This window comes from Oncorhynchus masou, chromosome 28 (genome assembly GCF_036934945.1).
Source record: "Oncorhynchus masou masou isolate Uvic2021 chromosome 28, UVic_Omas_1.1, whole genome shotgun sequence".
NCBI lineage: Eukaryota > Metazoa > Chordata > Actinopteri > Salmoniformes > Salmonidae > Oncorhynchus > Oncorhynchus masou.
This window is the reverse complement of record NC_088239.1, coordinates 76,179,137-76,191,693: the sequence shown is the minus strand read 5'-3', so window position 1 is coordinate 76,191,693 and position 12,557 is coordinate 76,179,137. Positions and strand designations below refer to the sequence as shown.

Sequence of the window (12,557 nt, the reverse complement as noted above, 5' to 3'; positions counted from 1 at the left end):
TGTAGTTTGTGCCGTATTAAGTGTAGTTGGTAACGTAGGAAGTGTAGTTTGTGTCGTATTAAGTGTAGTTATTGAGGTGGGAAGTGTAGTTGGTGACATAGGACGTGTAGTTTGTGAAAAGGGGACCACATTACGAGAATGTAGCATGGTGTTTTCCAGGGCTCTGCTCTTTGTCTTTTTCCCATTACTCTTTCCTTAAACATGAAGTATGACAGTTTATTGTGCGTGATGTTCTACCTGAATGTAAAAATCCAAAGTCCCTCCTGGACACGCTGATTAACGTGAGCTTTACAATCGGCATTTCAAAACCACTATTTTCAATATCCTCCAAACAAATGAGACAGGAAAATACAGCAACATTTAATTTGCGTGTCTCATCTGCCTCCGCTGTTGAAGAAAACAAACCCAGGTTAGGTCATGGCAAATCAAACCCAGGTCATGGCAAATCAAACCCAGGTCATGGCAAATCAAACCCAGGTCATGGCAAATCAAACCCAGGTCATGGCAAATCAAACCCAGGTCATGGCAAATCAAACCCAGGTCATGGCAAATCAAACCCAGGTCATGGCAAATCAAACCCAGGTCATGGCAAATCAAACCCAGGTCATGGCAAATGCCACAAAAAATCTGTTCTTTACTACGGTTATTTTTCTGGTCGAGTTTTCTGCTTTGGGGGAGGCAAATCTTTTGCTAACAATGTAACCGAGCATCTTTAATAACCGGGGGAGCTCACCGTAGGAGAGAAGTGGCGGGGTAAGAGAGAGAGAAGACAGAAGGAGAAAGGATTACTTCAGCCCCGTGCGCTCGCTCCCGGCTAGTGCATTAGCCTAAGCGCCCGTCTCATGGAGTGTATTCATGTAGAATAACGCTGTTGTTGACTCGTGGGCCGCTTTTCCAGCGGTGTGGTGCCTATGGATGCAAGCAAGGGAGAAGGGAGAGAGGGCTGCTGTAGCCTGGGGAAGGGCTGGTTAAAGGAGGGCCTGGATCAGACACTTCCTGAGGGATAGGAGGCCTGGGGGGGGAGAGAGTCTTTCAGTCCATTTCTAGGGGAAGAAGAGGAATGAAGGGAGGGAAGAGGGATGAGATGTTTGGAGGAAAGCAGGAGGAATGGATGGGTGGATGGAGAGAGCGATAAATAAAGACACTGGTAAGGTGAAAGAGATGGACGAAGGCAGAGAGTGGGGTAAAATATTTTGGGGTATGGATGGATGAAAAAATGACCTATGAATGCACCTATAACTATCAATGATGTAGTCCTTATGTAGACTCCATAAACAATAATAAGGTAACTGTTTGTTGGTGTTGTTTTCCCCCAGGTGTCATCCTTAAAGAATCGCCTGAAGAAGGTTTCCACGACGACAGGAGATGGCGTGGCCCGAGCTTTCCTCAAGACACAGGCCGCTCTCTTCGGCTGCTACAGGAACGCGCTGCAGATCCAACCGGTGAGACAGACTGAGGGAGAACGAAAGAGGGAAGAGGGGAAGGAGGGAGGGAAGGTTTACAGTTAGTAGTGAGCGAGAGAATGAGAGAGAGTGACACACACAGACACGGAGCGAGCTGTCTTTCTTTCCTGGCAGCTCCTCTATATCACCATGGTAATGGTATATGATGACAGTGTGTTTGAATGGGAACAGCCAGCCAGCGTTCGGTCTACTCTGTACCTGCATCAACACTAGGCATGGTTGTGCCGGACCACTAATTATTCTACTATTCCGCCATATGTCGTCAAAAAAGTCTGATCCTCGCGTCGCCCAACCCAATGCGTCTATTTTAAAATCATCTCTCCCGGACATTTACATATTTTAGATGGGGGCAATATGAATAAAACAAATAGAGGTGTCAATCAAGGACTTCCGTGCGCTAGAACGGCAGGGTGTGTGTCTGTGTCTGTGTGTGTGTGTGTCTGCCCACTGTTTGAATAATAGCATTAGTGATGCAGATCCCCGTATCCCCCCAGTGTTTAGAGGGGGGTCTGGAGGACAGAATAGCCCCCCTACGTGGGGTACCGGTCCACCCACCAGGGGAGACAGAAAGGGGACACACGTCCTAACAATGGCCCAGCTGGTGCCCCTGCACTACATATGGGGGAGCCAGCGCCTTCCTTCCACCTCCAAGCTGTCACTACGCTGTGGCTAACCCTAAACCCTCAACTCTAACCCCTAAACCCCTAACCTGTACTCTGGCTGAACCAAGGCCTCTTCTGCCTAGGAGACACTGGGGAGTTTTTATTGTGTGTGCTTTGGCCCATTCGGTGTCCGACATTTCTTGTGACCCACCATGTAGATGGTGTATTTCTAGTCAGGACCTAAAATGAATCCAATAACTGACCCGGGCCACCCACCGTCACGGATATCCTGCTCTCATCGTTATCATGAAGCTGGTCAGAAAGGGATATATCCCTGATATTGCTGAAGCTTTTTTTAAATATATTTTTTTATTTTCGACCCAATCTTTCTTGCTTTCTTACAGTGTTTTAACGATGTGCAAATAGTACAAAAGTACAAAAGGGAAAATAAATAAACATAAATAGTGGAGTTTGTTCTTCACTGGTTGTCCTTTTCATGTGGCAACAGGTCACAAATCCTGCTGCTGTGATTGCACACTCACTCTCTCTCTCTCTCTCTCTCTCTCTCTCCCTGCACCTCTTCTCTCTCTCCCTCTCTTTATCTATCTCTACCTCCCCACCCCCTCCCACAACTCTCTCTCTCTCTCTCTCTCTCTCTCTCTGCCTCTCTCTCTCTCTCTGTCTCATGCTTGGCGCTAGTTGTCATTAAGGCTGAACTGCAGAACCAATTAGTTTGATCCAGAGGGGATGTGATGTGCAGCAGCAGTATGGACAGTGGGGATAGGAAGGGACGTGTATGTGTGTGTGTGTGTGCTCTCTTATTTGGCAATGGACCTCTTAGCTATGCTTGGATACACATCATCAAGACAGGACAAGATACTGTACAAAAACACCCGGCAGACACTCAACCATACAGAGGCAAACTCACTCACGCACACACACACACACACACACACACACACACACACACACACACACACACACACACACACACACACACTAGACAAGCAGAGCGGCCCAGAGAAACAAACACGTTCTCACTAAGCAGTTGTGTCTTGTATGAGTTGTTGTGTGGTGTGTGTTGACCCACTTATTGCTTTCCCTGTGAGTTTACTCTGAGTGTGCAAAACATTATGAACACATTCCTAATAATGAGTTGCGTGGACTCTCCATGTTGTCTCCAATGCTTCCCACAGTTGTGTCATGTTGGCTGGATGTCCTTTGGGTGGTGGACCATTCTTGATACACAGGAAACTGTTGAGCGTGAAAAACCCAGCCTTGTTGCAGTTCTTGACACACTCAAACCAGTGCACCTGGCACCTACTACCATACCATGTTCAAACGCACTTAAATATTTTGTCTTGCACATACACAATCCATGTCTCAATTGTCTCAAGGCTTAAAAATTATTCTGTAACCTGTCTCCTCCCCTTCATCTACACTGATTGAAGTGGATTTAACAAGTGACATCAATAAGGGATCATAGCTTTCACCTGGATTCATCTGGTCAGTCTGTCATGGAAAGAGCAGGTGTTCCTAATGTTTTCTATAGTCAGTGTATTTGTGAGCTTTACAACATGTTCCAAACTGACGTTTCATACCGCTGGTTGACAAATCACTATTAATACATGTTTAAGTGGCCTCTAACAGTGACAAACACACACATTCACGTACATTCGTATGTACACTCAGATTCAGTCAGTGATCTTACAGCCACACAGTAACATATGCATACATTCTGTACTGGCTCTTAATTTGAGCCAGTTTGCTACAGCAGGAAAATAACACATGTTGACTATAATTAATGAAAATTGTAGTAGGGGTTGATACACTACCTGACCTAAAGTATGTGGACACTGGCTCGTCGAACATCTCATTCCAAAATCATGGGCATTAATATGGAGTTGGTCCCCCCTTTGCTGCTATAACAGCCTCCACTCTTCTGGGAAGGCTTTCCACTAGATGTTGGAACATTGCTGCGGAACTTCCTTCCATTCAGCCTCTAGAACGTTTGTCAAGTCGGGCACTGATGTAGGGTGATTCGGTCTGGCTCGCAGTCGGTGTTCCAATTCATCCCAAAGGTGTTTGATGGGGTTGAGGTCAGGTTTCTGTGCTGGCCAGTCAAGTTCTTCCATAAAGATCTCGACAAACCATTTCTGTATGGACCTCCCTTTGTGCAAGGGGGCATTGTCATGCTGAAACAGGAAACTTTTGTCACAAACTGCTGCCACAAGTTGTATGCACAGAATTGTCCAGAATGTCATTGTATGCTGTAGCGTTAAGATTTCCCTTTACTGGAACTAAGGGGCGAAGCCTGAACCATGAAAAAGAGCCCCAGACCATTATTCCTCCTCCACCAAACTTTACAGTTGGTGCATACATTGGGGCAGGTAGCGTTCTACTGGTCGTCCGCCATACCCAGATTCGTCAGTCGGACTGCCAGATGGTGAAGTGTGATTCATCACTCTAGAGAACACGTTTCCACTGCTCCAGAGTCCAATGGCGGCGAGCTTTACACCACTCCAGCCGGCACTTGGCATTGCACATGGTGATCTTGGCTTATGTGCGGCTGCTCAGCCATGGAAACCCATGAAAGTCACTAAGCTCTTCAATAAGGCCATTCTACTGCCAATGTTTGTCTATGGAGATTGCATGACTGTGTGCTTGATTTTATATGCCTGTCAGCAACAAGTATGGCTGAAATATCAAAATCCACTCATTTGAAGGCATGTCCACATACTTTTGTATATATAGTGTACATTTTTCGTTTGGGAAAATCAAGTCTGAAATTTGACAGTGCTAATGAGGGGCGTTATCACTGGCGTGTGTCCTTCTCCTCCTCCAGTCTGTCCGGGGGTCCAGACCTCTCATCTCTACAGTAATGATATGATCTCCACAGAACCATTAGAGGACGGCAGGCAACCCTTCTAACATGCTAATGTCCTGCTGGCCAGGTGGTCTCTCACACACGCATTCACGCACTCACACACTGCTCGCACAAACACAAACACACAGTTAATATGGACAAAATGGTTGCGCGCAGGTTACGCCCTCATTTGAATAATTAGGGCAGGTTAAGGATCCAGCTTTTAGCTTTTCCCTGGGCTGAAATGTGTGTGTGTGTGTGTGTGTGTGTGTGTGTGTGTGTGTGTGTGTGTGTGTGTGTGTGTGTGTGTGTGTGTGTGTGTGTGTGTGTGTGTGTGTGTGTGTGTGTGTGTGTGTGTGTGTGTGTGCGCGTGCGTGCGTGCGTCACCTAATGCTCAGTAACAGTGCAGTGGCAGTTGTCATCTAAGCATGTTTGGGGAATATGCTCCTCTCAGGCCCTGGTAAACGCTCCCCTCACAGGAGACAAGTCATGCTCTCCTCTGGCTTTAGTTTACAGTTCAGCCTCCTTGACATGAGACTTAGTTAAGGATGACTGAATGTCTGTGTGTGTGAGCAAGCAGGTCACCCATGAAAGAAATCAGTATTCTACGTCCATTCATATCTGAGGATGTTCTGGAGATGATGTGGAAACTGGCCTCTAGGGGCAACAGTGAGCACTGTTACCTTCAAGTAGTTTTCGGTTTTGCTAGGGCATTGTGGACGGGGATGGTGGATAAGCGTAAGCATCTGCCTCTGATTCCAAAGGTTGCCAGTTCAAATCCAGTAATAGAAAGTTTTTTTTATTTACTTAAGCCTCTCCCAGTCCTTAACCCTTACCTTACCATGCTGAGTTTACATTTTACATACCGTTAAGTCAATGTCTAAACTAACCCATACCTTACCATGCTGAGTTAATGTCTAACTAACCCGTACCTTACCATGCTGAGTTAATGTCTAACTAACCCGTACCTTACCATGCTGAGTTAATGTCTAAACTAACCCGTACCTTACCATGCTGAGTTAATGTCTAAACTAACCCTTACCTTACCATGCTGAGTTAATGTCTAAACTAACCCGTACCTTACCATGCTGAGTTAATGTCTAAACTAACCCGTACCTTACCATGCTGAGTTAATGTCTAAACTAACCCGTACCTTACCATGCTGAGTTAATGTCTAAACTAACCCGTACCTTACCATGCTGAGTTAATGTCTAAACTAACCCGTACCTTACCATGCTGAGTTAATGTCTAAACTAACCCTTACCTTACCATGCTGAGTTAATGTCTAAACTAACCCTTACCATGCTGAGTTAATGTCTAAACTAACCCTTACCATGCTGAGTTAATGTCTAAACTAACCCTTACCTTACCATGCTGAGTTAATGTCTAAACTAACCCGTACCTTACCATGCTGAGTTAATGTCTAAACTAACCCTTACCATGCTGAGTTAATGTCTAAACTAACCCTTACCATGCTGAGTTAATGTCTAAACTAACCCTTACCTTACCATGCTGAGTTAATGTCTAAACTAACCCGTACCTTACCATGCTGAGTTAATGTCTAAACTAACCCGTACCTTACCATGCTGAGTTAATGTCTAAACTTAATCTTAAATTTGGCGTTTGGAACAGCTTTGAAATTGTACATTTGAGAAACATGGAGACTGTGAGAGCTGGTAGGTATGAGAGCAGTGCTAGGTGTGTGTGTGTGTGTGTGTGTGTCGTGTGATGCGATCGGACAGTGCTAATCTGCTATCAGCCCCCCACACTGACAGCTAATTAACAGGATGAGCCTCGGACTGCTGATGGAGTGTGATGCGAGACATAATCTGCTATCAGCCCCCCACACTGACAGCTAATTAACAGGATGAGCCTCGGACTGCTGATGGAGAGAGAGAGACATAGGTAAGTAGAGAGAGAGAAAGACAATGGTAGAAGGAGACAGACAATGGTAGAAGGAGAAGACAATGGTAGAAGGAGACAGACAATGGTAGAAGGAGAAGACAATGGTAGAAGGAGACAGACAATGGTAGAAGGAGAAGACAATGGTAGAAGGAGACAGACAATGGTAGAAGGAGACAGACAGTGGTAGAAGGAGAAGACAATGGTAGAAGGAGACAGACAATGGTAGAAGGAGAAGACAATGGTAGAAGGAGAAGACAATGGTAGAAGGAGACAGACAATGGTAGAAGGAGAAGACAATGGTAGAAGGAGAAGACAATGGTAGAAGGAGACAGACAATGGTAGAAGGAGAAGACAATGGTAGAAGGAGACAGACAATGGTAGAAGGAGAAGACAATGGTAGAAGGAGACAGACAATGGTAGAAGGAGAAGACAATGGTAGAAGGAGAAGACAATGGTAGAAGGAGACAGACAATGGTAGAAGGAGAAGACAATGCTAGAAGGAGAAGACAATGCTAGAAGGAGACAGACAATGGTAGAAGGAGACAGACAATGGTAGAAGGAGAAGACAATGGTAGAAGGAGAAGACAATGGTAGAAGGAGACAGACAATGGTAGAAGGAGAAGACAATGGTAGAAGGAGAAGACAATGGTAGAAGGAGAAGACAATGGTAGAAGGAGAAGACAATGGTAGAAGGAGGAAGAGGGGTAGAGGTGGCTTATTAACATTACAGTATACTGTACTCCTTGCAACGTACAGTGAGGGAAACAAGTATTTGATCCCCTGCTGATTTTGTACGTTTGCCCACTGACAAAGAAATGATCATTCTATAATTTTAATGGTAGGTTTATTTAAACAGTGAGAGACAGAATAACAACAACAAAAATCCAGAAAAAACGCATGTCAAAAATGTTATAAATTGATTGCATTTCAATGAGGGAAATAAGCATTTGACCCCTCTGCAAAACATGACTTAGTACTTGTTGGCAATCACAGAGGTCAGACGTTTCTTATAGTTGGCCACCAGGTTTGCACACATCTCAGGTGGGATTTTGTCCCACTCTTCTTTGCAGATCTTCTCCAAGGCATTAAGGTTTCGAGACTGACGTTTAGCAACTCGAACCTTCAGCTCCCTCCACAGATGTTCTATGGTATTAAGGTGTGGAGACTGACTAGGCCACTCCAGGACCTTAATGTGCTTCTTCTTGAGCCACTCCTTTGTTGCCTTGGCCGTGTGTTTTGGGTCATTGTCATGCTGGAATACCCATCCACGACCCATTTTCAATGACCTGGCTGATAGGAGGTTCTCATCCAAGATTTGACGGTGCATGGACCGGTCCATCGTCCCTTTGATGCGGTGAAGTAGTCCTGTCCCCTTAGCAGAAAAACACCCCCAAAGCATAATGTTTCCACCTCCATGTTTGATGGTGTGGATGGTATTCTTGGGGTCATAGGCAGCATTCCTCCTCCTCCAAACACGGCGAGTTGAGTTGATGCCAAAGAGCTCCATTTTGGTCTCATCTGACCACAACACTTTCACCCAGTGGTCCTCTGAATCAATCAGATGTTCATTGGCAAACTTCAGTCGGGCATGTATATGTGCTTTCTTGAGCAGGGGGACTTCGCGGGCGCTGCAGGATTTCAGTCCTTCACAGTGTAGTGTGTTACCAATTGTTTTCTTGGTGACTATGGTCCCAGCTGCCTTGAGATCATTGACAAGATCCTCCCGTGTAGTTCTGGGCTGATTCCTCACCATTCTCATGATCATTGCAACTCCACCAGGTGAGATCTTGCATGGAGCCCCAGGCCAAGGGAGATTGACAGTTCTTTAGTGTTTCTTCCATTTGAGAATAATCGCACCAACTGTTGTCACCTTTTCACCAAGCTGCTTGGCGATGGTCTTGTATACCATTCCAGCCTTGTGTAGGTCTACAATCTTGTCCCTGACATCCTTGGGGAGCTCTTTGGTCTTGGCCATGGTGGAGAGTTTGGAATCTGATTGATTGATTTCTTCTGTGGACAGGTGTCTTTTATACAGGTAACAAACTGAGATTAGGAGCACTCCCTTTAAGAGTGCGCTCCTAATCTCAGCTCGTTACCTGTATAAAAGACACCTGGGAGCCAGAAATCTTTCTGATTGAGTGGGGGTCAAATACTTATTTCCCTCATTAAAATGCAAATCAATTTATAACATTTTTTACATGCGTTTTTCTGGATCTTTGTTGTTGTTATTCTGTTTCTCACTGTTCAAAAAAACCTACCATTAAAATTATAGACTGATCATTTCTTTGTCAGTGGGCAAACGTACAAAATCAGCAGGGGATCCCTCACTGTACGTATACAGCACAGTTTTACTTAAGCAATAAGGCATGAGAACCCAGGGATTAAAGTGTGAAAAACACCCGACTAAGTAAGGGTTATTCTTAGGCCCAACCCAGAGTGAAGGGAAACAGCCCTTAGGTGGGAGTTGTATACAATAATTATTCGGTTTGAGTGCCTTGTTCTTTTATAAAACTGTTGTCAACATATATTTTTTTTTTAAAGGAGAAAAGATTAACATTTTTTTTCATTTTTTATTTTATTTTAATGAGTAAATATGTTTTATTTCATCCTTCCACCAGATGATATAGTCCAGGGAAAAGCCAGTTGTTAGTTCTGAGATTCTGAAGTTGCTAGCCAGACAGGCTGGTTGCTCATTCTATTCATTCTATAGGAAATGGTTGGTATGCTAAGCAAGTCATTGGCATGTAGCTATGCAGGCTAGCTACTTCTCTGCTAGCTAGCCAACTAAGGCTAACACACAATCACTTCAAGCAGACGAAATGACAGAAAACTATGTCCATTTTTGTTTGTTTTACATTTGTTTCTGTTGCCAATGATTTGTGTGTATCCATTATAATGATCCTGATAAATGAATTTGCCTTTTGCTTAGAGAAGCGGTCGGTCTCTTTCCAACATGTTCATATGGCACAACGGGGACAAATCCCCAATGTTGCAAACCTAATTCTAAGCTAGGCTACATGCATGGGGAGATAATGTCTTGACCCTTTTTTTCCAGGGGAGATGAAGTTTATGAATGGCCTGGCTGGACATTGACAATTTAAATGGAACTGTTAACAGGCGTTACACAGGGATTGTGATGAATAACTCCTTGCTATCAACCAATCAGCTTCCAGGATCCAAAAACAAATCATTTTAGAAACGTGTTTAAAGGAGCTACATGTAATATTTTCACATTGTATTTCACCAACTTAAGAAGTCTTAACTGGATGTTGGAAAGTGGTTGTAAAGATGGGCTAGGGTTAGTGGTAATGTTCAGTACCTGCCGTTGGTGGATTGAGTGGCATCTCCCTTGGTGTCTTTCTCCTATTCCGCTCTTTCCTCTACCATTCTCTCTGTATGTTATCTTATTCTCCCTGCCCTCAATTTCTCCTCTTCTCTACCTCTCCTCCTTCTCTTACGTACATATTCCAGAGGAGAGCAGCTTTCGTCGAGGAAAGTTGGAGGGAAAATGTAATCCGTGCAAACAAACTGTAATACACACCTAAGACACAAACACACACACACACACACACACACACACACACAAACACAATGTTGGAGACAGGGAACGTTACACTAATATAGTATGTCTAATTCCACTCCTGCTGTCTCGTGTCTTAAGCAGCAGTGCCATCTAGTGGTCAAGGTGGGTTTTCATACCATACCTCCAAAAAAAGGAAACTATTTAAACTATTAAATACTATTACATTTTATTTAACCTTTATTTAACTAGGCAAGTCAGTTAAGAACAAATTCTTATTTACAATGAGGGCCAAACCCGGACGACGCTGGGTCAATTGTGTTCCACCCTATTGGACTCCCAATCATGGCTAGATGTGATACAGCCTGGATTAGAGCGCTGCGCCACTCGGGAGGCTATCTTTATTTAATTTACTGTAGTTTTGTTTTCTATTCAGCCTATTTGATTAAATGTTGTTCTTTAAACTTGTAAAAAAATATATAAAAAACAAAGATCACTTCTTAGTCGTGGATTGGAAGAGAAACTCAATGTTGATATGTCAAACACGCACTAGTAACGGCATTGTAAAAACACATTGAATGCCAAACCAGATCCAAGATGTGACTGGATATACTTCCTGCTGATTGGTCCATGTTTTTGTGTACCTTCAGGGAGAGCCAATAACGTTCAGTGAGGAGGTCTTTGTGACCCACCGCTCCAGTGCCATGAGACAGTTCCTACAGAACGCCATCCAGCTGCAGCTCTTCAAACAGGTACACACACACACGCACACACACGCACTCACCATAATAGGCACACACACAATAATAGGCGCACACACACCCCATTTATCATTGGAATAAACCTTTCTCCATCTCTGTAGTTCATTGATGGCCGCTTGGACCTGCTGAACGCTGGTGAGGGCTTCAGTGATGTTTTCGAGGATGAGATCAACATGGGAGAGTATGCAGGTGTGAATACAATCATATCAAAAAAATGACAAGTTGTTTTTTTTACTCGGTCTCAAAGCACTTGACTTGATCTTTGGTTGGAGACCGGCAGACATTTTATGCGCCTCCAAGGTCACCATAAACCAGTAGGCACGAAACAGAAGTCAACGTTTTGAAACTGAAGTAGACAACTCCCTGTCCAATAACAATGCTCATTGATGTTCTCTGTTTAAAAATTATTTAAAACAATTCAAGAATACTGCTATTCTTGGGTTAGGGACATTGACTCCTCCACTACTATAGACGTTAGTAATGGGACATGGGTTAGGGACATTGACTCCTCCACTGCTATAGACGTTAGTAATGGGACATGGGTTAGGGACATTAACTCCTCCACTACTATAGACGTTAGTAATGGGACATGGGTTAGGGACATTGACTCCTCCACTACTATAGACGTTAGTAATGGGACATGGGTTAGGGACATTGATTCCTCCACTGCTATAGACGTTAGTAATGGGACATGGGTTAGGGACATTGACTCCTCCACTACTATAGACGTTAGTAATGGGACATGGGTTAGGGACATTGACTCCTCCACTGCTATAGACGTTAGTAATGGGACATGGGTTAGGAACATTGACTCCTCCACTACTATAGACGTTAGTAATGGGACATGGGTTAGGACATTGACTCCTCCACTGCTATAGACGTTAGTAATGGGACATGGGTTAGGGCAGTGGAGAAGTCAGTGGTCCTAACTCATGTCCCATTACCAATCTGTATAGCAGGGGTTCCAAAATGTTTTGGGTTGATCAGTGAAAAAGCAGTCCCGACCCACAGTTTGGGAACCACTGCTCTATAGAATATAGAATGGTCCACTGTGTTAAGACGTTGACCTTTCACCCTTGTGACCTCTCCTCTGTGTTAACTCCAAAGGCAGCGACAAAAACTACCACCAGTGGCTATTCACAGTAAAGGTAGGTCCTACATTTCACCCCATAAAAGTGCCCATATTTAACACAGTCACATGAGTAAATAAACCGTTGATTTCTCACATGCTGAGAGAGAAAGTTTAGGGATTTTTTTTATGGTAGAAAACAATGGCAACATTTCTATGACTGTTGCCATGTAATTGTTAGCTGCGCCGCTAACAACGGCTTTGTCTCCAACAGAAAGGGGGCGGTGCTATCTTTAACACAGTGAGGACCAAGGCTAACCCGGCCATGAAAACTGTCTATAAGTTTGTAAGTGTCCCTCTATCATGACAAT

At 44.2% G+C, this 12,557-nt stretch overlaps 1 protein-coding gene across 5 annotated transcripts in view; it reads left to right on the top strand.

Annotated features, from left to right (window-relative positions):
- Window positions 1-12,557, top strand: part of dennd1a (DENN/MADD domain containing 1A) — a 153,878-nt gene that overhangs the window by 124,937 nt on the left and 16,384 nt on the right. For all 5 annotated transcript variants that reach the window (XM_064943393.1, XM_064943390.1, XM_064943392.1 and 2 more), the window contains exons 13-17: window positions 1,317-1,442; window positions 11,007-11,108; window positions 11,219-11,306; window positions 12,225-12,265; window positions 12,461-12,532. In XM_064943393.1, the coding sequence (XP_064799465.1) occupies window positions 1,317-1,442; window positions 11,007-11,108; window positions 11,219-11,306; window positions 12,225-12,265; window positions 12,461-12,532 (429 nt within the window). The remainder of the gene's footprint in view (window positions 1-1,316; window positions 1,443-11,006; window positions 11,109-11,218; window positions 11,307-12,224; window positions 12,266-12,460; window positions 12,533-12,557) is intronic.